This window comes from Sinohyriopsis cumingii, chromosome 2, assembly GCF_028554795.1.
Source record: "Sinohyriopsis cumingii isolate HCF-2022 chromosome 2, ASM2855479v2, whole genome shotgun sequence".
NCBI lineage: Eukaryota > Metazoa > Mollusca > Bivalvia > Unionida > Unionidae > Sinohyriopsis > Sinohyriopsis cumingii.
Window position 1 is genome coordinate 140,443,249 of NC_142962.1, and position 27,626 is coordinate 140,470,874.

Genomic DNA, 27,626 nt, shown 5'->3' on the forward strand with positions numbered 1-27,626 from the left:
AGACCTAAGCTTGAAAAATGTGATTTTTATGTATGAAGAGTCGTTTTTAATTCTGAGATTTTTTCATGCAATTTAACCGAAGTTTTCACAAATGGAAACATTTACCACAATACAGGGTATTTTATTAAATGTAATATTACCCGTATCAGTTTTTATGAAATTAATATTACCCTTTTCAGCATTCATGAAATGTAATATTATCCGTATCAGCTTTCATGAAATGTAATATTACCCGTATCAGCTTTCATGAAATGGAATATTACCCGTATCAGCTTTCATGAAATGTAATATTACCCGTATCAGTTTTGATGAAATTAATATTACCCTTTTCAGCTTTCATGAAATGTAATATTATCCGTATCAGCTTTCATGAAATGTAATATTATCCGTATCAGCTTTCATGAAATGTAATATTACCCGTATCAGCTTTCATGAAATGTAATATTACCCGTATCAGCTTTCATGAAATGGAATATTACCCGTATCAGCTTTCATGAAATGGAATATTACCCGTATCAGCTTTCATGAAATGGAATATTACCCGTATCAGCTTTCATGAAATAGAATATTACCCGTATCAGCTTTCATGAAATGGAATATTACCCGTATCAGCTTTCATGAAATGGAATATTACCCGTATCAGCTTTCATGAAATGGAATATTACCCGTATCAGCTTTCATGAAATAGAATATTACCCGTATCAGCTTTCATGAAATGGAATATTACCCGTATCAGCTTTCATGAAATGTAATATTACCCGTTTCAGCTCTACATATCCACATCAGTTCAGCAATGCACTCAGCTCTAGAGGAGTTAAACTGGGGCTTTATGATGCTGGAGCGGGGAATCATTGAAGTTAAGGTATGCATAATTTCCCAATTAACATTATTTATAATTAACATTTCACCAATCAGAATGTTATATTGATGCAAATGAGTACGCGATTCGCTCATAGGTCATCCTTACAGAGACTTCCATTGTATATGACTATACTATATTGTCTCTATTCCGATTGCTGCTTTAGAAAGGCGGTGATCCACTTTAGCACAAAGGCACTGAGCGTTAAGGTCAATCTGAATCTATGATAATTCTTCAGAAGTGATAATTTTTTTGTTCTGTTTGATTCGGGTTAAAACAAACGTGTCTTTAATAGACATGGAATTATCCAAAACTGTCAGACATAAATATGAAGACATTTTGTGCTTATATCTTTTGAGGGTTTGAATAACGGGAAACTATGCGACTGAAGTTCCAGTCAAAAACAGGACTCTGGATTGTACATACAAATCGTGAAAAACAGTTATAAAGTAGACTAATATTTATTTATTGAAAGCTAAAGCTTTAGCCATGTTTGTCTGCATTATACGGTAAATGAACAAATACATACAAGTTGTGGTTGAGCATGTCTTCGGGCTTTGCCTGAAAAAGTATATACATCGAAATGCAGTGACAAAAACAAATGATTGCCAAGTGTACAAATTGGACAAGTTATCGTGTGAATACTACATTGTTATACAGCTGGTAATTCATTCTTTTGATACTTTTTAAAACTGATCGAAAAGTGATCAGATAGACTGGTTTTGTGTATGTTTGCTTTATAGTCGACGTATATTTTTTCTGTAATTTTTGCATGCTCAGTCGGAAGTTAATGTCATAACATTTGCTTCTATTTATTATCAGTGCCTCAGCAAAAAAGAAAACAGCACTGGTATTAAATACTGGACTAATTTATATTTATCACAAAATGATCATAAAATGTGGAGTAATGAGATGAACACATCTTAACGTTTGTTTTAGTGGTGTGAATCACATAATTAATTTAGATCAGGTCTACTTACAAAATGTCATAACCAAAACTTTCGATTGTAAGCATGAAGTTATACACTTTGTTTTCATTTTGAACATATGCAGGGTAAGGGATTACAAAAGACGTACTACCTTATTGGAAAACGAGGGTACACTAAACCAATGCCACGAACAATAATACGGTACGTACTAATTTTAACACTTTCTTGACTTTCTTGGTCTTTGGCATAAATTTCTGATATTTTAACTTCAGAACATCAATGTGGCAAAAAAGTTTCTTTTTTTTAATGAACAAAAAAGCCCTACTTTCAAGGTAGCATTTGTTTCCACATTTGCGTGCACCTTGTACACCGAACAATGTAACATTACATGCAACCTAAACTAGTGTACTAGTTGATTAGAACAAATCAGGGATGATTTTTGTTTTTAACCCAACTGTATAAGCTAAAATGTAAATTATTGCCGTAAAAAACAAAAAAAAAAAAAAAAAAAAAAAAAAAAGAAAACAAAACAATGCCTTGTATATTTTGCTAGCAACATTTTCAACAATCTAGTTTTAAAATGATCCGAGTACGCGTCTCTCAATTTTCATTACTTTTTCATGCATTGTACCGAAATAAGCTTTCTTCCTTCTGTCAAAATAATAATAATAATAATAATAATAATAATCAAACTAAATAAATACATTGTCAAATATTAATTATACGTACGTAGTCTAAACTGAAAAGTCTCTCTCTCTCTATGAAATACGCATAAAAACATACCTGGTATGAAGGGACTGAGAAGCGAGCTAGCAGATTTACATCAGGTTTGACATGAAACACATTAGATGCTATCACTTTCCTACTAAACCTATGTTATTCGCGGGGGGGGGGGGAGTCGGGGTGGAGAGAGTGAAGGGGAGGAAGGGAAGGAGTGATAGAGTTAAAGAAAATGTATGAACTTATTTTACATTCAATATTTGCAGGTTGCAAGAAAAGATAAAAAAGTACGAGGAATCTGGTAGACCGGCATCTCCCACTGACACACATATTTCCAATGGCAGTCAGCATGAGAGCACCAGTATGTATGGTAACGCTTTCAGACGAGCTTCTATGGCAATTTCTTTCATTAAACGTGTCGCATCTTTAGAAAATTCCCCTGCTGCAAGTAGAACACCTTCAGAGGTGTCAGTCCGATGTAGTGGCAGTAGGACACCGTCCGAGGTCACGGTTCAGGATCTTGATGTGTCATACGACTCGATGACCTCTGAACATCAACCTGCGAAGGAAACTCTGCGTCAAAAGGGGTCACTCGATAGAGCTCATGTATCGGACGACAGTGACAACAGTTGCCATGGAGAGAAACTTTTCGTTTCAAGAGGTAGTAAAAAAAATAAGTCAAATAGATTGACTATCCCTAAAATAGAAATTTCGTGATAAAATTCACGTGAGAAATTTCGTGACTTTTAACAATAATTTCGATGGAGCTGTCCGACTACATGAAAATCCAAAACCAGACTGAAGCTGATTCAAATGATCGTTTCCACCAGACGTAAAAATAGTGTCACGACGTTAAATGACACTGTTCACTGTTTTTGCTTTTTGTAAATGATGATTGTCGCCAAAATACAGACATATAGAGGATCTCCAGGAGTGTCTAGAATAACTAACAAATGATATAATTTTCGATACTCAAGCCTCCTCGCTACTGTGTTCTAATTAAGTCGAAATAGTGACCAGCTTTAATTTACATGTAGTTTGATTTGTACACATTAGTAACTCTTTATATTATTCAGCTGATATCGTTTTTAAATATAGACGTCCATTTTGTACAACTCAGGGGTTTTCTTTATCATCACACGACAAAATCCGTCCACTCATCTCAATTTGTTAGAATATGGACAGCATATCAACCGTCACAGTACGCATGTCACACACTGCAATCGCCTTGTTTACGTCCTTAATTGCTCACAGAAATGATGGAGTACTCGTTTTGCCATCTCATAGACATGCATTTCAAATATAACCCATCCCGAAGGCATGCATTTTAAAGATAACTCAGTCTCATCAAATAATCCCATTTAGCTAATTTGTTTCACAAAATTTGTTAGGTAACTGATCTAACTTTTAGAAATGGAAAGCTTTATTAGTTTCAATAAGTTCATGTTGCTTTAATTAATATTCATGTTACCACTGCAGGAAATGAAAAGTGCTTCAGATAATATGAAACAAAATTCATCGTTTGATTATTTGCTAGATGACAGAAAGAAAGAATGAAATACTTTATAAATAATAATAGCATGAAGAGCTATACGTTCAACTCCACGATCACTTACCTGGTTTTATTTACCTGCCTGAAGCTCTTTCCACCTCTATATGAAGTTTTCAGAATAGAATAGCCTTAGAAACAAGGCATGGCAGTTCCAAACACAATCTGTACGATTAACGTATGTTAGTGTCTCTGAATTTAATCTTTTTATAATTCCAAATCTATCCAGTAATGCGTTTTAGTTAATAAAGATGAAAATGTCTTCTTTGTCAATATTTTCACCAATTTTTCGTTTCTTCTTCTTTTTTTAGTTTAGTTAAAGTTGAATATTTACATGAAATTATCGCCAAGAGGTTTGTTTTACTTTGTTGAAAAAATACTTATTAAATACATGCCGTCTCCTATATGTAATCATAGATGAAGTTATTATAAATTAGTATTGCCATGAATTTTGTACATACTCGTTGAATGAATGAATTTTTAAATACCAGTCACATCATGAACAGTTCTTGTGCAATCCATGTTTATCAGAGAAAGAGTGTCAACACCATGTGTGTCTTAGAGGGGAGAGGGTTCCCAAAACCCTCTTTTCTTAGTTTTTCCTTTGAATAATTTTCTGCATGAATCATAATGTGTGCAATAATGAATAATACTACTTTTTAGAGTTTCCCAAGGGTGTGAGGTCATGTTAATTCAATTTTGTAGAAAATATCCATCATTTTAACAAATCGCTTGGCGATCAGCCGCAAACAAAACAAGCGGTTTAACACAGAGGTAAAATCAAGCGATTCTTAACTGCTTGTCATTGGAAGAAAAGAAATTGGCAAACAATACAATATATATATATATATATATATATATATATATATATATATATATATATATATATATATATATAGACTGGCTGCATCAAAATTAAAGGACCTACTTCTTTGACATTTTTGGCTAGAAAATGATATTGGGTACTTTATTTTAAGTTAAAAGGTGATAACAAGAGTGAGTCTGTTTTCATTTCATAAATTCTTTATTTATTGCATGGAACTCTTGTAGGTGTACATATCTATGTGCTCCACATTACATATACACCTATTCAAAACTATTTATTCACATTATCGTGAATTATTGGTCATTTTCGTGTTAAGTTTAAAACCTTGCCAAATTTACTAAAAGTGAATCAGATTTTTTATAATCGTAAGATATATATCGTTTAAAATGTAAATACTTCAGTTTTAATATATATATATATATATATATATATATATATATATATATATATATATATATATATATATATATATATATATATATATATATATATATGGAGAGAGAGATGCGCACCTTTGTAAACAATATGGCAACGAGGAATGGAAAACCTAGTGTTTTTTCCACTGGTCTAGGCGCTTTCTACTATCAAAAGCCTATTTTCAGTGTTCTTAGGCATTCCAAAACCGGGAAAGAAAATAAATCTTACTGGATACGCCATCTCAGAAAAATGAAACCAGGCGGCTCAAATAAAGACGACTCTAAACGTCCATTCACTGGCAAATATCAAATATAATCATTATCTGTTTTGAGCCAATATTTTTCAATAATTGGTTTATTAAGCTCATTATTCATTTACTTATATTTAATTACTATTTTTGTAGTTCTTGTTGATATTAGAATTATTATTGTGGCTACTGTTACTATGGAGACTATGAATTATCTTTTGTGTGTTCTGCTGCTACATCTCTTTATATTAGGAATTAGATGACGCTCTTATCCTACTTTGTAGGTCAAAACCAACTTTATTGGCAATTTGTCATCGTAATTTGAACCAATCAGGCGCGATATCTACACTTTTCAAATAATACTTCTCCTTGATCCATCATCATGTAAATTTAACGTTTTCTGCAATGTTTATCGTTTGTCTTGTTTGTGTGTGTTTTTGTAATTTTACATGTGACCGGGACTCATTCACAGTCCGAAGCTCTTATTCTAGTTCAAACGTCACTTTTTCTTGACCCAGTTTTAGTGTAACATGTTTTGTACAGGTTGTTAGCTTGTTTAAAATGCACATAATTTTCAGCTAGTATAGGGATTATAGGTCACATTGACCAACTTTGCTACATGGGAGTTCTTCAGTATTTTATAGCAGCAAGCAGTAAGAAAGAATTGCGTTATTGATAGAGCGCTTTTGTAAGTAATATCTGCGTCACGTAGATTGAATTTTAGCCTTGATATCTGATCTCCTGCTTTGCCAAATATTTGGATCATGTTACCTTTGCTTCTGTTATACTGTTAATATCATTTGCACGACCTGAATAAAAAATACAGCGACTCAAATATTTTCTCCGTTTCTATCCATGTCTCGGTTTTACATATTCTATCTGATATAGATAGACCAAGGTTTTAATACACTAAATGGATCAATAAATGAATAATGAACAATGTACTCGATCTTTTTTTAATAGTAAATTGAATAATCCAAGATAGCTGGATGGCAAGATATTGAATGAATGTTTGATTCAGCATATGTGATAAGAAGAAAGATAGGTGAGTGGAGATGGCAATTAAAAACTCTGACTATATTAATATAATATGAATGGTTATTTAGTACCAAGGGCTACGATGAAATAAGCTCACAATTCCCTGTTGCAGACAAATAACTGCCCAATCAAATGACGAAACTTCCCCTGTATTTTTGCAGTTCTAGAGAAGCAGGTTTTCGTTGTCTCTAGAGAAGCAGGTTTTCATTGTGTTTTTTCTTTTTGTCTTTTTCTTTTTGACCAGTGGTCTTTGAAACATTTTCTTTTAAAGAAAGCTAGAATAATGCGGTTGCAAAAATCCCAAATCAGACATGGGCAACTTTCTCCAGGACGAGGACATTATGTGATTTTTAAAGCCACACGCTATGATGTAAATTAACGAAATAAAACCAGGTCAGATACCACATTATGCCCACCCCTGTCATAAATTGTCGATTCTGCCTTTATCATGGATATGACTATTTACAGTGATTATTTTAACAAGGGAAACAAAATTGAAGCATTATTTGAGCAAGATAAATTTGTAAACTGTCGCTTTCTTAAAATTTTCGTAAATTTCTGACTTCTTTTTATCGATGCAGTAATGCATCCGTCACTATCATTAGCAGATATTAAAGAAATAATCCGTACAAATCGATGATTTATGCTTTCAAAATATATAAGGAGAAGAAAATCTATTTTTTTTTAAATAGTAGATATAACGAAATATTGTACTCGTGAAGTGGAAAGATTTTATATTGTCTAAAGAGGCTTATCAGTAGTGAATGCGGCCAATTTAGCGACAGCGGGAATTCGCATTACAAGACACCCCTGGGCCAGTATAGCGACATTTTTAAATTTATCCTAGGCAGCTATAGCGACAAGACAAAAGGTTACGTTTTGTATAGGGACAATAGGAATGGAACAGGTGAGGTGACGTCACGGTACTGGAGATTCCTCAATTGGGCGGAACACTGGCAACAATGTTGCAAGTGGCTAACCTGAATACGCGCTACCCTAGGTAGAGACAAATACAGAGAGACATATACATATATAACACATAGACATAGACTGATGAACATCAATCTATCACACAAACAATTATACAACCGACTAAACAAAAATTAGGAAAGAAAGCAAATCTTTTCAAGGCATGTGAGTGGTCCTTAAAAAAGGGCATTTGGCATTCTTTTATTTTCATACAAACCCAAAATATACTATTCACACAAACGTACGCGAACACATACAAACACACACCACAGAGGGAAGAAGAAAAAATAAACCCAAAATATACTATCCACACAGACGGAAAAGGAAAAAAAACAAACATCAAATATACTATCCACACAAAAGTACGCGAACGCATGCAAGCACAATATCTACTATCCACACAAACGTACGCGAACGCATACAAATCCCAAATACACTATCTACACACAGGAAGATGTAATATATATATATATATATATATATATATATATATATATATATATATATATATATATATATATATATATATATATATATATATATATATATATATATATATATATATATATATATATATATATATATATATATATATATATATATATATATATATATATACTATCCACACAGAGGGAAGAGAAGAAAAAAACTCCAGATACACTATCCACACAAACGTTCGCGAATGCATACAAATACGCACTCTACTATCCACACAAATATAGGCGAACACACACACACACACACAAACACACCCAAGAGGAAAGAAGCGAAAACAAACCCAAAATATGCTCTCCACACAGAGGGAAGAGGAAAAACAAACATCAAATATAATATTCACACTCTACTATCCACACAAACGTACGCAACATCATACAAACACCATATCTACTATCCACACAGTGGAAGTGGAAAAATAAACCCCAAATATACTATCCACACAAAAGTACATGAACACATACAAACACACATTCTACTATCCACACAGATCTTCCCTGGAGAATATTGAAGTGCTCATGCAGAATTATTGGACAAAGAAATTTATTGAAATTTTATTCGGAATTCAAACTCCGGAATCTTACTGTTTGTGGATCAACAAAGAACCGTTGACACATTAGTGCTATACTTACTAAAGTATACGTCATTGCCCTCCACTCTGGATTTTCGTCGTGACTCGAACTCAAATTCATTAGAACATTTTATTAAAAGGACTTCTAATTTTTAATTCTTGGTTTATTCTTGGATTATTTTTGGAATTGATTCTTAAAACCGTAATTTCTATTTTTCAGTTTTACCTTATTTTTCTAGGGAACTAAATTATTTGTTAAATTTTACAAAGATTGTCCTCACTCTTTTCTTGTTACTGTTTTGGAGAGCCTAAACACGTAACACTATAGCAACCAACCAATAAACCCCAACACTGCCTTAAATTTCCTATGACAATGGATATTAATTACACAATCTGAAACATTATTTGTACAAAGTAAAATTTGTAAAAGGCCGTAGTCTTAAATTATTGAAAATTTGGAAACTTCTTTTTATGGATGAAGTAATGCAGCCGTTATTTGCATTGGCACATACAAGATAAAAAAATATCCATGCAAATAGACGGTTTTTGTCTTAAATACATCTACAAATATAAAGAAAATAGAGGCTTTTCTTGAGTAGGTATAAGGAAATATTTCACAAATGAAGTGGGGAAACTTTGTATTTTCACGAGTTTCAAAGCCACGAGCGGCAATATGAAATGCTTCACTTCACTACTTTATGAATGTATGCACAAATTAGTCATAAAGATAATTGAAACGAAACTTCTCTTTAATCATATTTGTATTTGCTTTAAGTTTATGAAAAGCAAGTAAAATATTTAGTAAATGGGCGTATCACATACATAAATTATAGTGTTTGTGCTGTAAGATATGTGAACTCGCCCAAAGTGTATGGGGCTGATAAACTCCACCCCCACCCCCGTCTCATTCACATTTATCCAACAGTATTAACACTGTTAGTATTTTCTTCCATGTCTACGATCGTGTTTTCCAGCGTAGAACACCGGGGTAGAGTATTTCTATCCTACCTCAGATCTGACTTTCTTCTGCGAGCATAATGCTCATAAAGTAGCGAAAACTTCTCAACTCAATCATCATTTCAACATTCTTTCAGAATAATCGAGAAATACATTATTTGCAACACATTTACGTACTCAAACTAGCAGTGATTAAACTGAAGTGTCCCACAAACAGGTAGTTTTGCACTGTTCGACCTAGCTACACGTAGGACGTCTTTAGTCTAATATCAAAAATCTTTGTTGTAAATGTTATTTGTTTAAAATTCATATTCTTGGTATTATTTTTGAATAGTAAATCAGTTCCAGATGAAAGCGTAATCTATTACTATTTCATTTCTTTAAGTCTGTCTAGATCACTCTAATGGATAAGAGTTGAACTTCTTTTAGCCTGTTCACATTTGTATCATTGCCTATTCTGTCTGAAGTGCACAATTCGGACGCTGTGTATTACTACTACCACAGCGTTCCAACCACTATCCCAAACATGTGTTTAAACGTCATCTAAAGTTTGCCCTGATAATTTCGGCTTAAACGTATCTTTTTACTCTCATCTTGAAGTAATGAAATTTTCAGTGGATGTCTTGCGTTTTGAAAGGTTATCAATAGTCTCGAGACACCATTTTAATTTCAACCCCCATTTTTCGATCAGAAAAATAATCCTGCATTAAACTTTAGTATAAGTTAAGAACATTCCATTTTCGGCATCAAAATTGTTCGTCAGATATGAGACCCAAAACTCTGACCCTCTGATGGAATTTTCCTATCCAACAGTGATACAAAAATGAGAAATTATTCAATTCCTTTTATAAATTAATTTGAATGGAGCAATTATGTAAAGTGGCATATATTTTATATTTCTGTTCTGTGAATGCTTCCTGTTATTAAATCATTCGTTTGAAAATGACATCAATTCTTAATAAAGAATAGGCCTAACCAAAAGACTTTGATATTTCCTATAAGACTTTGATATTTCCTATGTAAATGAAATCAAATCGTGAAGGGAAACTAAAAACTTTGATATTTCCTATAAAACTTTGATATTTCCCATAAGACTTTGATGTTTCCTATGTAAATGAAATCAAATCGTGAAGGGAAACTAAAAACTTTGATATTTCCTATAAAACTTTGATATTTCCCATAAGACTTTGATATTTCCTTTGTAAATGAAATCAAATCGTGAAGAGAAACTAAAAACTTTGATGTTTCGTATGTACATGAAAGCAAATCGTGAAGGGAAGAACTCCACGTAAATCCACCGCTATCCGAACCTCATTTCATTAACACCATCTGTATTACGTTGCAGCATGCAGCAAAACGAGAATTAATTCTGCAAGACATAATAGCGTTTTATAATTTAGAAATATATAGATATGCACTAACGTTATAAAATACACTTTATAAGGCACGGTTTTCAAGTTGCTATATTTTTTAACTTTGTTCACTGGTATAAAGGTCAAAGGTCAGCTTTCACTACTCTCTGAGGACTTTAAATAAAGATATGTAGAAAATATAACATCAACTTATATCAAATGAAACAAACGTCTTAAAACACCTGGTTTAATATGAAACATGTGTAACATATAAGCATCGTTAATAAGAAAACCTAAATATTAGTGTAATACAATACATTTTATATTAAAGGGCTATGTTTCAACGGTAAAGTATAATTTTATGTGTTACGGCTCTGCTGTATCATTCAACGGGAATAGGCTGAGGTGAGTAGTTTTGGGCCTTTACTGTACGCTCCTCGTTGATGATTTGAACTTGATGCTTCCATTAAAATAAATCAGACAGTAAAATTGCTGATACACAGTTTTCTAATGCGATTAAAACGTCTTACAAAACTGACCTGAATGTAATCAAAACGTCAGGTGCAACGCAATATCAGTGCAGGTTGAACTCCTTATTATACCAAAGATGATACTAGTATTTAGAATATAAAATAGCAACCATTAACATTAAAATTTACGTATTAATATTCTCTCTCTCTCTCTCTTCTCTCTCTCTCTCTCTCTCTCTCTCTCTCTCTCTCTCTCTCTCTCTCTCAAATTAAATCTTTTTCAAAGAGCTTCACTTCCATTGAGCAAGAAATGAAACTGCCAAGACCATCCCGAACAAGTAAAACTTGGAATAACCTGCAAAACAGAGAAAATATTACTTATTTCCCTATACTCTCATTAACGATTATGTATTTACTTAATTTGAATAATAGCAAAATTAATGTGAAAGTCAACTCAGTTTTTTGATATTATTTCGAAAAGGATAAAACAAAATCCAACTTCTGTGGGGAATATTTCAGAAGGAAAATACTTATTGATATGTCTCATCTTTGATAGACTTTTAAAGACTGAAATAGTCAAAAACATTATAAGCAGATACATTTACATTGTCATTAAAATATATACCTCTTTATCTAATAAGTTTCAGTGTGATTCATAAAAAGGGTCATAGAACACTTCAAAAAGGCAAAACAAACGAGAATTATATAGACGCATGCAATGTTATCCTTTTCCATCATTGTCTACATACGTTCATTTAGTAAGCTGCTGTTATTGAGCACTCGTGTTTCAAGAACACATTTGCACTATTGGAAATATGATGGTAAGTATCAAGCAGAAATGAAGCATCATTGAATCACTGGGAAAAGGAAGAGAAGAAAACAGAAAAACAAAACATGATCAATATGTACTATCTTATGAATATTCCTACTGTACGTAATCCATTGTGGTTAACTGGATATGAGTATGTCCGCGTGTCAATAAACCATTGTGGTTAACTGGATATGAGTATGTTCATGTGTCAAAAACCATTGTGGTTAACTGGATATGAGTATGTCCACGTGTCAATAAACCGTTGTGGTTAACTGGATATGAGTATGTCCACGTGTCAACCGTATTAGTTAGCAGGTAAACGAGGACCTAAATACAGTAGACAGTGCTCCAAAACGAATGCATGTAGCAATAATCTACTAATGAGATTATGTCTTAATTAAAATAAGGTTTGAGGCGTCTCGTAATGTCGTACATGTCAAGCAGGGTAACTTTCAACGGCAAATACAAGCCGGTGAGCATTACCTATAGCATTCACCGCGGCTCATAACAGCCGCAAAAAAGAACCTGAACTGCAGATGCAAAACGATTGGTCATATTTATAATGAATTTCATGTGAGAAGAATGTGTAATACAAACGAATTTGGTCTTATTTAACACTCACTGAAATGTAATCGCAGGCTTGTTGAATTACTACCATTATATGTAAGAATGTATGAATCTTGTTACATTCTCCAAAACGCATTGTCTGGACGTTATGTATATTTAATTTGTATTATTTGTTGGCTTTTCTTAATGATTATATGTTATGCATATTTGTAATGTGTTACTGACGTTAGTCCAAAATCAAGTTCATGGTGTACCTAACAAGTGACATTGATTTTGTAAACAACATAATACATTGTTTAAATTTTCTCTGAGTGTAGACTAAATATTCAAAGCATTATTAATAAAAACCTATTTATCTTAATCTGTGCATAGGGCATCCGCGTTTTTTAACAATGGTTTTAGTAACAGATTTGATCTTGTTGACAACTTAGAATTTTCTAGAAATTAACCTTTGACCTTCATCCTGGTTAAACTATTTTGTCAGTTTCTTTTATATCCTCTTGTTTACTTGAGAAATTATTAATTCTTGCGTTAATATCTTTAGCAGAATCAGTCTTATTGCTGTGTTAGTATTTCATTTGAGTAGAATTATTTATTAAAAATATTATTCACTGGAAATTTAAAGTGATCATCAATAATATTCTTTGGCTGGGATAATAATTTGGAATTATAGTGCATTCAGACAAGATCATTTTTGGATTATATTACTGTGATACATGAAAAGGCCGTTAGCACATCATCACAGTTCAGGTCTTTGGCACATATTCGATACTACAGGCACATCAACACAGTCAGTATTGGAATATATATATGGGATACTACTGGAATAAAGTTGGAACTTTTTATAAATTTGGACGGGTGATAAAACTTTCAGGACTATTTGGGATTTAATTCACAAGACTGAAAGTTGTTTTTTAATTCTCACTTTGTATTCGAGGGAAATCCATTATTTGTTGAATTTTACAACACTTGTTGGTTTCCGCTCTTTTCTGTAACTTAGTTTAAGACCGTAGAGTCGTAACAGTAGTCGACGAAACTAAATGGTCACATCAGTCAGACAAGGAAACAATTCTACATTTTGCATGCAGTATACTCGGTTAAATGAACAGAACCTTCCATTAACCTTATTTCAAACATGTATTTGTTCAACCGCAACATTTCAGTCGTTATTATTTAAGTCTGGAGTAGTGCAATGCCATGAAAATCTTGAATTTTTAAAAAAATCTTAGGAGTGGATTCAGCTAAATTGTATGTTATATAGAACCAAGTGTATTGATATATTCCGCGTGAAGAAATGAGTTCAAACGTGTTTGAAGCATAATTCAGAGCTTAGCCGGGATTTCCAAGTTTTTAAGATTATACAATTGTTTACTAAACCTTTTGAAGCCCTTGACGGAGTGCCAGATAGTTTTGATGATTCTGTACAACGCTTGTCGTCTTCCTCCAGAGAGTTGAAAATGACGCCATATCCGTCAAGCCTGGCTCTGTATATCATATCCTTGTATCGTGATGGCAGCCGATCGAGAGTCAGCGTGTTTAGTATATTCCCCGATTTTTCCAGCAAACAGGACTCAAAACGGAAAATAGTACTGCAAACAACAGATTCAAAAACAGTTGAAAAGTAAAATGTTTCAAAAGAAGAAAAACATATCAGAAACATGAAACCAACGTCGAATATAAGAAGTCTATACTGCATTATCTCACCCTGTAACATGATAGCACAAAATGGTAACGGAGAACAAAACAGATCACTCCTTGTATTACAGACCGAGATCACGCTGAGTTCAATGGATATCAACACGATATTATCTGTTAAGAAACGTTTGTTCTTTAGGATTTTATGGTTATGAAGCCATCATACCGAACAGTTAAAACACCAAATATGATTATGGAAAAGTCACTTAAATGATTGTAACCGATCTGTTTTTCATGATATCTCTAGAATCTAGAAAGTGTCTATGCTGTCTACAGTTCTTGGCAAAGTATACAGTCCTACTTATAATTTTTTTTATATACTGAATGAATATTTACTCAGACAGTGTTAATATATACTCTCATACAAGGTGTGGCTAAATCAATATAATTAATATTTTTGATCAAAAATACATTTTTTTTTTACCTGGCACAATTTAAGGAACGCTTTAGATAAATCTGCAAACTGGGTTCCTTGAAACTCCATTCATTAGTGTTTCTTCTTTTCATGGCCAAAAACCATGTCAGATATAATCACGAGTCAAGACGTTTGACCTTAATTGTTTTTTAGATTACTGACATCAGTTTGTTTCTTGGAATGCAAAAAACATACAAATCCTAATAAAAACTAATTTGTAATGTACAAATTACTGTGTCTACAATCGTTAGTAAAGTATCAAATTAGAACCAATGACTTTTGTCTTGACCCCAAGGCCAGTTAGGTCTGGTCTTCAGACTCCTTCACAAAAGTGCTAATATGTTGGATATCAGATCTCCGCTATTTTTATAGCAAAACCCATGACGATAAGACCGATTAGGAATAAAATGTTCCAGACGCCCATCGTGGAGATTGTAATAGATGTCAGATCGGCCCATTTTGATTTAAGAGCCCAATAATACCACAGTAGCTATGTGATCTAATAATCAATTCAATCCATTTCACTTCGGTACGTTTTATTTTAGTTATTTATTTTATTGTCTGCAATGATTGTTAATTGCTGTTCTGGTAAGTGACATTCTTGTTTGGTTGTTCTATGAAATGTTCTTTAAAAAAAATGGGTAAATACTACTTTAATTTCTTCAAATCACTTGATGACGATACACCACCAAACTCGAATTTCACACTTCCATGGTTTTTCTTGTTACACATTTCAATGATTTCTCAATAAGCCGAATGTTACTACTTCAAGCAGTGCAATACAAAAAGTACGACTCAAATAATTACAATACAAAGAAAACTCGAATTACTAAACAAGTATACCTAAAAATATCCAGATCATTCCTTATGTTAAGAAAACATGGAGTGTCCATTTTACGAAACTAATTCGTGATGTCGTGAAGTCTCGTGAATGTTGTGCATTAAGACACAATGCCCCTAGAAATTGGCTAACTACTCGGATTGAAAAATATCTTCCCATCATCAACTCCCCATAATCAAATAAAAAATCATTACAATCTAACGTGGCCCGGCGTAGTCGTAAAGCGCTCACCTTTACAGATCACTGCCGTCTCACATCTGTCAGTATGGGTTCGAATCTCTGGATTAGACCAATTGGGTATGTGCGAAGCTTGACAGTAGCTTCACGTGCGTCAGTGGTTCTTCCTGGGATTATCCCGAGTGCTTCCTCCACCATTTTTAGCCTAGCAAGTGCTGAAAATGGCATTACCCTAGGTTTATTACAATATATTAGCAAATTTACTTACAAAATTTGATGTTTCACGAGCCTGACGAGTCTTGAATCTTCAAGTTCCTTCTCAGACACGTTGCTTTGCTCGATACACATATCAATGATGGCCTGATAAGTTGACTCCATGCCTGGTTGGTCTCGTGACTCTACAATAAATTCTTGATTAATAAGAGTACAATGAAAAATGGTAGACAAGAACACGATCGAATAGATCTGGGAAAAAAGTAATCAGTTTTTTTTATTTTGCTAAGAGTAAGACTGTTTTGCACATGCGCACTGCGAGAGAACAATTAGCAACGAGGTGATATTGCTTTGTTGAAGTTTTTCACCATATCCGAAAGCACGATTTACTAATCAAGGTTTCAATAAGCAACATCCGTTCATTAAAACAAAATAAAAGTTTTGAAACCGATCTGTATTACAAAAAATATACCTTTCGAAACTGATCTGTACTGTATTAGCTATCACCTATTTCAACAAATTAAGTAAAGGTTAACAAAGAGAAGTCTTCTTTTGAACTATCAAACGTCTTTTGTTTCTTTAAGATTTTATGACAAATGTATCAACCTGAATATTCCAATAAGTATTTTAAAACCAATTTAATGAAATTAAGGATACAAAGTTCATTGGATATAAAGCTTGTACGAAAGTTAAAAAAATCTAAAGACTCGTACGGCCGCCGTAATTTATATAAATTGCTAAAAAGATAAAGTATTAGAATATACCTTTGTGTACCAACAATAATAGAAAAAATATGTTGAATTGTGCAGAGTTTTATGTGCACCATACGTTTGATTCCACATCTATTTGTCCAATGACCTCGTCTAGCTTCAGCATAGCTTCAGAAAAGGCTACATAATTCAGTGAAAATTGAGGTGTATGAAAGAGGTCATGGGGACAATAACTAAACAAAAATCATTTATAAGCAATTATAAAATAATCTTTATTTTATAGGTTTCTTCTGAGATGTATATTACACAAAAGGGTGTGACAGCTATTATTGATGTCTATAAAAATGTGACTTAAAAATACAAGTTAAAAAGTGTCAAATTCATCGCTTAACGGCTTGAGTTTATTATTTGTTTTCAAATGTTTTTATCTCTATCAGAAACAGGTTTATTACTTTTCCTTTAGAAACGTTCTACGATTCTCTTTCAGACATACTTCTCAGTTCATTAAGTTAGATTTCATACCGTTGTTCTAAAGCATATTTATTGGGAAATTACTATTTTCGACTTGTGTTACAGGAAAATTTTTAACGTATCTATTTAGCTCAGTTTTCATTCTCTGTTTGATGATTCGAACAAAAATTTGGTTGTCTCAATGTATTCCTAATAGCTCTGCAGACGATGTTCATGAAAGTGGAGACCCCATCTTCGGTGGAATGCTATTCGTTCATTTATCACACTATTATATTCTTTTCTGTTTCTCGTTTGTTTTGTAGTGTTTTTTTTTTAATTTCTTCAAGTGTTTTGGTGCCCTCGAATTTTTTATACATAGATTCTAAACCACTGTTTATGTTTGGTATACAAGTTCTCACATGTTTCTTTAAAACATGCCATGGATAACCCGATTATAAACTCTCTCTCTCTCTCTCTCTCTCTCTCTCTCTCTCTCCCGCCCCCCACCCCCCCCCCACCCCGGTCATTACATTCTTTATATACTTTGTAGCACTTTATATATTTTACAGACTGAATGTAAACCCCTTTCAGGACTTTAAACTCCTTCTGTATAACTTCGTTATTGTCTTTCAGGAATTTAATCTCCTTCCGTATAACTTCGTTATTGTCTATATATATAAAGTTCTATAGCATTCCCGTTATATAGCCAATCGTTGGATCCGCTAGGTCTTCCGAAATCAATATCAGTATAATTCATACTCTAGTAAACACATTCGTTTTCAATTCTCATCACTATAGGACTGTTTACCTTTCCCCTAATTGAAACAAGTTTAAAAAAGAAAACGTTCACACCAAAGAAATTTTTAGATTTGTAATCTTCAGGCTGTTCTTGTGACAAATCCATGGTCCGTTCCAGAAACATGTAGATACATCTGTTTCTAGTGTTTGCCATGATACACTGGCGAACCGAATAGGGGGCAATGGGGCGGATAGTCCCGGGCTGTCCATATTTAGGGGCGCAAAAAAGTGAACAAATTAAAAAGGGAAAGAGGAAAAACGAAAGGAAAAGAAACGGAAAACGAAAGAGCGAGCAGGGGTAAAAGAGGATAATATTTTGAAATATTTTAAATGACCCCCTTGATGACTAACAAGAAAAAATAAGTAAATAAAATAACGGCATATGGCGTCATCTCAGACCTGCGCCCCACGTGGCATTTTACCTTCGTACACCACTGGTATGAGATCTGATTTTCCAGCCAAACAATTCATGAATCACTTCTGCTTTGTCTTTAAAGAACCTCTTTTAACTTGTTTTTTTCAGATGCTCAGACATCAAAGCATTGCACGAGTACTTTCTTTCCTCATTAGTAATACGTTTGTCCAACATGTTTTCAAACTATTTGAATCTCCTGACACGTACGATTTTTAAATAGTCAGTGCCAACTTGATACTAACGAAAATTAATTCTTGCAACTGTCTTCCCATAAGTTTTATAAACTGTTTTCCTTTAACTTTGTAACTATTTAAAACTGAACTTAGTCCACTTTTGCCGCTTCAGCTTTCGAACTCTCTTTATGCTACTTGCCACTTGGTAACCTTCTGGAGAGGTGACGAATCTAGGAAGATATACTGATGTTTTCTCTGTTAATCTAAATCGCCCATATTACATTTCTATGTACACGGAATTTATCTATGTATATCCATAAGCGTTAGAAGTAATTCATTTGTCTTTTTTTTTAAAACAAACTCTTCAAATGTTGATGTAATATTATTCATTGGCTTGTTATATACAAAACAATCGATGTTGAAGCGATATAAATCAATGCTGAATTGTTAGAATTCGATAATTTATTTTTTTCAAATTTTTGGATTCATTATTTATGTCAATTGTCAATGTTAAAGGATTAGAATTCAAATATTTATTATACAAAATTTGTTCAAATGTTGAAGCGTTAGAAATCGTTGATTCCGTATGTGTGTCACTGTTGCAAAGTTAGAGGTTCGGTGATTTATTATGAAATATTTTCTTCAGTGACATACGCACTAGATATCGTTAAGCTAAAATTTCAGACATTCTTTTATTGTGAAAGATAGATCTTTATGAATGTGCATTAAGTTGAGTTTTCTTGTTTTTTTCTTCTTCTGGGGGTGGGGTGAATTTACATTTAGCGTACCCTTTATCTCTCATGATCCCAACATTTATATTCCATTCAACATTTGATTTACTCGCATATGCCTTGCATCTCATGTACTTTGTTTCCATTCTTTTGCACCGTCCTTCCTTTCTGATTAACCGTTTTTCCTTTTCTCGAATCAGTCAATAATACTTAATGGCCATAGTCGTATTTGGTCGTAAGTTCTGTCTCGAACAGAACTTGTCACCGATTGTGAAATGTTATCTGTGAACGACAACTCCGTCGATGAAACTACAAACCTTTGCATAGTAGTCAGATTGTGAAATGTTATCTGTGGACGACAACTAAGTCGATAAAACTACTAACGTTTGCATAGTATTCCGATAGTGAAATGTTATCTGTGGACGACAACTACGTCGATGAAACTACAAACTTTTGCATAGTATTCTGGCCCATTTTAACGAGCCGATATTTATATTGATCTACTTTATTCAAATGAAGCCTGTTTTAAAAATAAAAATAAAAAATTAAACTTAGATCTTTATAGTTATAAACGTTTAGCGACAATAAGTGACAAATAGTAACTATGAATGACCTTCCGTTACTTAATACGTCCCAATCTAAGTAAATTGCTATGCCTAAAGAGTGCCCTTATTGGACTCACTTGTGAAATATTTTTAATCTCGCGCAGGATACATAATGCAAACACCTGAACGAGATAGATGAAGTTAGCCTATGTGCATGCTAATCATGAGTGTGCCCTCACTATCAAAAGAAAAAAGACATAACGAGAAAAACGAAAAGCATCAACTGATAAATATTGTAGAAGAAAGCATTCCGAAAACAGACAGTAAAATGACATTAGATAAAGGCGTCAAGCTAATGCCAAACGAACTGACCTTCACAGAGAAAACGTAAATAGTTTATTTTCAAGCTACTGCCAAACAAACTGAACCTTTAGAGAGGAAACGTAAGTAGTTTATTCTCAAACTACTGCCAAACAAACTGAACCTTCAGAGAGGAAATGTAAATAGTTTATATTCAAGCTACTGCCAGACAAAGCGAACCTTCATAGAGAAAACGTAAATAGTTTATATTCAGTAATCTCGAAACGAAATAGAGGACATTTGGAACAGAATAATTATGCTACATAATGAAAAGCCGACAGAAACCGAAGATGATGTTGAAGAAAAAAAGAACGATATGACAGCGAAACAAAAATAAGAAGGAAAAAAGGATTATCTTTTTGGCCGTTGTCGATATCGAATTTTTAGTATAGGGTACAAAAACTGTCTACATTGTAACAGCAATTATTTAGTCCTGGAATGGTGTGGTTTTTGTGCTTTAATACATGTCTTAGTGAGAAAGCATAAGAAACCTCATTACCACGTATCATTAAAAGTAGCTTTAACGGTCAAAAATAGCATGTTCGTAAAAGATAGTTCGACCTTCTAAAAGGTCCATTGACGAAATTCTTAAAGTGTATGTACCGACCGCTATGAAATATATAATGACAGATTATCGAGTTTTGCATGGTTTGTTAACTAATTACACATCTATCCTCGTGCTCTTTTAATGTCATTTTTCCCCTCCAACCTTATGCACAATAGTGGGAAGGTTTTATGCTTTTCAAAAAGTTCACAATCTGTTGTAAACCAGGCTGCACTCTGTTGATGCATAAATCTCGATTTACACAGTTCTATTTGTGAAGGATGTTGCAATAATACAATCTAAAACAAATGTAATTTTGTCCAAATTCCTCTTTGTATGTGTATGCGCAAGTAAGCCATAATGATAAAACAGGTATAGTAGTCCGATGCAAAACAAATATATTCCCTAATAAACGGTTTTCTCAAATGCCATGAGCAAAAGATATATCAGAACAAACTATTTAAAAAGAGCTGCTTTTTCAGGGGAGGCAATGCCGCTTTAGTTATTTTTGTACTAGTTCTTTCGTCCTTCGTACTCTTTTGCCCTGCAAATGTACTATAAAAATTAGCAGCAAATTACTAATCTCACATTTACAAAATAGATTCCGAATTATAACCGATTGCTGTCCAGAACGGTCAATTTCTACTCTGACAGTAGTAACGGTTTAATATGTTTATCAACTGGCTTGATGGCTTGACCAACTCATGCGGGTCGCAGACTCATTGCTAGCACAACCAGTTCTCCTATCACGACACCGCACAGTTCCTAACTTTCTGCGATCCCTAATCCCTAACGAAATGGCCCATGCCAGAATGGTTTCAAGCCGCTGCTACCACCAACATATGCCCTACGTAAGAAAGTAGCAGACGGTTAGCAGCAGATATGGTGAACAGACCACTTGTTTGAAAGTCCATTTGCAGAAACTAAAACTTGATACGAAAAAATATGAAAAATATAAGCGTAATAACGTCAAACAGAAGCATCTAACCAAAAGCGAGAGTTTCTCTAATTGGGTTAGATTATTTTGTTACTCTCTCTTAGTCGTTTGTGGTTTTCAAATTTTGTGTGTCGTTTGTTTACCCACCGTGACATTCATTTGTGGTCAAACCCTCTGTGCTGCTGTTTAGATAAAGAATTTCAATTAAGAATTATTATAATGTCCTTAATCCCGAACGTGAATCAAGAAATGAATTTTAAAAATGTATAGATGAAACAAGAGAAAATCGTACAAACGAAATTAAAAGACTAGTCCAAACTGAATCTAAATTAGAGTTATATAGAGCTAATCGACTTATAAAGATACCAATGAGAAATCTAAAAATAACGAAAAATTCACGTCTTTTCTCAACCAAACATTTTATCAAAACCTATACGATATCGCGATCGAGGATCATGTGAATTTATTATGATAAATCCGTGTGGGATATATTGTGATTTTGAAAAGAAGCATTTGAACTTAATCATGTCCTTATCCCCTGAACACCATGTCTAATGAATATTTCGCAGTGTATGTGTATCGACTCCATTATCAGTTATCTCTGATCATTTTAGGTATTTGTGTGAATCGCTGAGTAACATAAATCACGTGTGTTTTTGTGTCTGCTTGGAGAAAATATCCGAGCTGGATTTGATTGCGTGTCCAGCACTATATCATCATATACTACGAGATTATTAAGAAATCCATCGAGGTCATCTACAGATGGGGCTTCATCCATATCGGTGATACAAATAACATCATTACCATCTTCGTCCAACAATTTTGCGTTTTCAATAAAATCTTTAAGTACATCGTAACATCTCTGATCATCTACAGATGGAGTTACTAAATATAACTTAACCCATTTCAGACATCTCATTATCATATTAAGTAATAATTGTGTTTTACCAGATCCAGATGGGCCTCTTAGTATCATTCTAATGGAATTTGGTAGTGGTGGATGATGTTTGACTGGCTATTGCTTTGGTATCGCTGTGAAATCAATGATATCCATGTTTTAAAAATATAATAAATAATATGAATTTATTTTGTGTTAGATGCAGAGCATCCACCCCTACAAATGGATTAACAACAATAACAAAAAAATTAGAAACTTCGCTTACAGGTAAGTGTGGAAAATTTGGTATAAGAAAATACAAATTTATCTCCCTTGACAAGTCAAGGAAAACAGTGGTGATATCGCTGTTTCATTAGGAAAATTACCAGGAGCTCCATGGGCTAAATACCCAGGTGTTAAACATCTTCCTGGATATAATTATTGTGGTCCTGGAACTCGACTTGATATCCGACTTGACGAGCGAAATCAGCCAACACCTAGAGAGTATCCAATGAACGCTATTGATCAATCATGTCACGTTGATGATGTATGTAGCGTATAAAAATAAGGATTTACAACAACGACGTATTGCATATGTGAAGTTGATTCACTCGTTAAATTCCATAAAAAATAAATATATCAGAGAAAACTTGCTAGCTTCCTAGTAAGATCCGCAATGAAAGGTAAAGTAGTGCTAAGAGCTGGTCATTAATCATCCGATTATTAAAATAATGAATACTGGAGGGGTAGAGCAGCGATTAGTAAACTTTGCTGATGCAGTAAATGTTACACGTAATATTGCTGAAAAATGGTTAGCACGACATGCAATATGGCAAATTTATCTACCACCACCTAAGCAAATTCAGTACGCACATTTTGATGTCAGCACTCCTAATGAAGTTTATCAAGCACGCATTTTGTTTTTACCACACGATACTATTAAAATTGTAGACGTCAATCACGTACATACAAATACGCGTTACATGTCGTTGACGTTGCAAGTAGATATAAAGAAGCAGAACCACTATCAACTAAAACAACAGCTGAAGTTGTATCTGCTTCTGAAAGAATTTATCAACGAGGACCCTTGTGATGGCCACAGTTACTAAAGGTTGATCTCAGCAAGGAATTTCTTTTTGCAGTATCATCTCTTATGAAAAACATAATGTCCAAATTAGACGAGGACAAATCACAATTCATTACGACCAGGAAATTTTAATTTAATCGAACACGTGCTGAGCGGATAGTTGGATATCAGTATGCAAAGGAAATGGTTCGGAAATACAGCAGATCTCGTGAATGGGTTGCAAGATTACCAAGCGTGATAGCTGCTTTAAATAATGAAATTACTTGTGCAATTTCTATGAAACTCATTAATGGAATTACAACACAAAAAAAAACATACCAATGCAAAGACATGACCTTTCAAAACAACCAGTTCTAGCTAATAAGACTGTGAGGTATTTACGTGAACCAGGTGAACTTGAAGGTGGTAAAAAATGAGCGACTGATCCTATTTGGAGTATTACGACAATATACATTTTCCCGCGTAGTAAGATCCATTGGTAGACCTGCAATCTACAGATTAGATTCAACTGTTCCTCAACACGGATTTGAACGCGAGCAATTACAAGTAATTCCTGAAGAAACACAATTACCATCGCATTCACTTTTGTGAACTATCGCCTCGACGTCGATTACATTCAAGACCGGTCACCATCACATATTCACGTGTATGACCAAATTACTATTAATTCAGTCTATGGTATATTGTCTTGGATTATTATTTGATTATTGCCACAACATTACTGTGTTACAGCTCGCACAATGATTATTTTGCTGTTGTTTCAGTGTCATGATAAATTCAACATCGAGATTAATGTCACATTTATTTTTTGTCACATTGTTTATAACGAACTAATTATTTTCTTAATACATCATTATCAATAACATTATCGCTATTACCAGCAGGTTCTGTAAAGTCTATAATAACCATAAGCAGCTGAGATATTTTTTTAACTCGAGATACTGCGAGATAAACTAAATTTGACTACTCGATACGATCACCAACAATCCAATATTAATATCAGAAATAGTTCATCCTTGAGAAGGATGAATCGTAATAGCATATCCTAAAGTCCACGGAGGTTTGTCCATCGCTAACGCGCTATCAACAACACTGACTTGAACTAAAACAATATCATTTAACACAAGTATTTGTTTCTCTGATGATCTTGGTATATCAATTTCAAATTCTGTCGTCGCGTATCTGCTGGTCGATAATATAATGGTACATGTAGATTTGAAACATTTGCCTTATGTAACATAAATAATTGTTGTTGAAGTGTATCACGAACTATCTTTCTACTTGCAACTATCAAATCATCGGTCTCCATAAATTCCAAAACTTGTTAGAAGGAGTTTCTGAAATTATTTCATGCATTACTGCACACTGAATTGTATTCGGTTGTAGTCTGATTAATTTCTTAAACTCTCATAATTCTGGATCAAGTGCTCTATGATCATCAGTTATTTCGTCATAATAATCCACAAATATTTTTAGCCATTCGTGTCAAGACAATCCAACTAAAGTTGACCCTGATCGCCGTACATTATTAAAGCAGTAGTTTTCGTAATAAATAGTTTTGATTTCAATGTCAGCAGATTCAGAATAGATAAGTATCTTTTCTTGTTTTATTCTCCATTCGTCCCATGATGCATAAGCGCCTATATGTAATTGTTCTAACAATCCTGCATGTTTTTTATTGAAATAAAATGAATCTGTAGCGACTCTAACAGCAAATTCAGACAATATGTTTACCATCGATACTAAAATTATCGAAACACAAGCATTGAAAATCTTAAATGAGTAAACTGCGGTGACTCACCATCAATATAACTCACAATTGTGCCTAATTTACTTCCATTTGGCAAGAAAACGTTCTCGACTTATAAATATATTTCTCTTCGTTGTATCTTTATTATAATATCTAGTTCAGCATCATCTATAATTAATTTTGCACAATGTCGCTTTTGATCATATGATCCTCCTTCGGTAAATGGACCAATTATTTTACTGCCAAGATCATTTGCGATTTTATTCTCAAAATTGGTTATATCAGGCTTTTCATCATCAGAGTATTTCGTTTGCTGTGGTATACAAACTATATACTGCGGACTATATGATATAATTGCTTCACTTACTGGTAACAATAATATTATTTTTACATCAAGCATATACCGTATTGTACTGTTGGTGCCCACGTTTTTTCTGAAAAGCGTTTCCGAAACCAGACATAACAAATTGGATGAAGATTTTCAGCAAACTTAAATGACTCGAAACAAGAGAATCCAATCAGGTCAAAATATGGTAATGGTCCGTTTATCGATACTCTCGTCATCTCCTGTGTTGAATGTCCAAATCGGTCAAAATACTTGGAACACTCTCCCATTCATGGAAAACTTCCGGGATAACATGCAACCATATCAACCGAGAGAACATGTTTATAATCGTATCTAGTATTCCATAATCCACAGTGTCCGTATTCGACACAACTTGATAATATATCCTTGAGAAAATCAAACCTCGTAGGCTTCCACGAATTGTTCTCTCCAGCAAAATGAGCCGCGACTGATGAAATTGTAAAGCAATTGCTGAGAAAATTTTCATGATGGTTGGTATATTTTAGCATAAGATTTTTCATTTCTTCGTGGAGAGATTATGTTCCATAAATCTCACCATTTTCTTCTATGCAGATACTTCCATCAGTTTTTATTATTTCGTTGTGATTTTCTTCAGAACTCTGAAACTGCCATACTGATACTGGATCATTTATTCTTATTTCTTTAATAAAATTAAATATATCACCGTTATAACAGTTAACAGTTTAATTTGGTGGAAATATTGTAATAGCCGATTTCCATGCATGATCATCATGATCAATAATATTTATCGGAGCTCCTTCAATTAATAATTTCGATTTGCACAAAATCTCTCCTGTTATTGTTTTCTTGTTTTTGTCCAATTTTAATTTATTTCCTAATTCAGCATCATCCTTTATTGTAGCTCCTTTATCCTTGATTGATTCAGCCCATTTGTTTGTTTTTTTTTTGACATCGTGGATCCATTAAACCATCTGCACGTATTGCGTTTGTAACATGTTCAATTACTGGTTCGTCTACACAATTCATTCTCAAAAATTTCATTGATTTTGAAATCACTAACGCTGGATTTATCATTCAGCGGATATATTGCATAAATACATGCGGTCACAGGATACGCTTGTTCATAATACCAGTCAACATTCCTGGTTAGAGATTTTTATTCAGCGTAACAATATTTCCTGTGTGAAGACGGACAGGGTCATGTTTGTTACGGATAATCCAAGTATCGTCTAATCCCACAATAAATATTACTCTGCAAAAATATATTGTCCAGATAATTAATAATCACCACTAATAGTTGGTCGTTCATTGTAGCACCAATAACACTTTTATTCTTAATGATTCTAAATGTTAACCACACATGAGATGCGCCATCTTTGCTAAATTCTTTCTTGGTGTCACGACTACTTTTAATCAGAGTTTCCGTCGGATCAATCAGAGATCGTCTCCGCAAGTCAGGGTTTCTTCTATGAAGGTCGAATAAATATTTAGAAAGTTCAAATTAGGATATATATATATAAACAAAGAATAAATTCAAATGGCTTATGATAGGTTCTACAACTCCCTGTAACAAAGCTTGCTTAAACGAATTCTGTGGACTTCACTTACAAAGTGTACGAAGATGGAGTTATGGACCAAAACCGTGTTTGAAGTGTAGTGTTGGGGTTAGAAGAGAAATGCAGTTGTGTGTGCCATGTGGTGGTAAAAATTACAGACAGCTGAAACGATATTATGACTAAAATAAGTAATGTTCCATACCTTGGCGACAGTGAAAGATACAGAAGCTGAAAAATTCGTATCTCT

The 27,626-nt window shown here is 33.6% G+C and overlaps 2 protein-coding genes across 4 annotated transcripts in view; one reads left to right on the forward strand and one right to left on the reverse strand.

The window, feature by feature from the left end:
* The first annotated feature begins 771 nt into the window (after positions 1–771).
* On the forward strand, positions 772–5,235 carry LOC149805946 (uncharacterized). Its single transcript, XM_089950728.1, has 3 exons — positions 772–862; positions 1,913–1,989; positions 2,775–5,235. The coding sequence occupies exons 1-3, from the start codon at positions 794–796 to the stop codon at positions 3,223–3,225; spliced, it is 597 nt and encodes a 198-aa protein (XP_089806854.1). The 5' UTR covers positions 772–793; the 3' UTR covers positions 3,226–5,235.
* A 5,925-nt stretch (positions 5,236–11,160) lies between these two features.
* The window catches only part of LOC149805947 (uncharacterized), a 78,930-nt gene continuing 62,464 nt past the window's right edge, over positions 11,161–27,626 (reverse strand). For 2 of the 3 annotated variants that reach the window (XM_089950729.1, XM_089950731.1), the window contains exons 8-10: positions 16,174–16,315; positions 14,155–14,366; positions 11,161–11,754 (exon numbers count right to left, since the gene is read on the reverse strand). In XM_089950729.1, coding sequence (XP_089806855.1) covers positions 11,690–11,754; positions 14,155–14,366; positions 16,174–16,315 — 419 coding nt within the window. In that variant the 3' untranslated portion in view covers positions 11,161–11,689. The remainder of the gene's footprint in view (positions 11,755–14,154; positions 14,367–16,173; positions 16,316–27,626) is intronic. The other variant, XM_089950730.1, reaches the window with a different exon arrangement.

Coding starts and splice junctions, on each gene's coding strand:
- LOC149805946 (XM_089950728.1), top strand. CDS start 794: ATGCACTCAGCTCTAGAGGAGTTAAACTGGGGCTTTATGATGCTGGAG. Junction 863..1,912: donor GGGGAATCATTGAAGTTAAG/GTATGCATAATT, acceptor GAACATATGCAG/GGTAAGGGATTACAAAAGAC. Junction 1,990..2,774: donor ATGCCACGAACAATAATACG/GTACGTACTAAT, acceptor CAATATTTGCAG/GTTGCAAGAAAAGATAAAAA.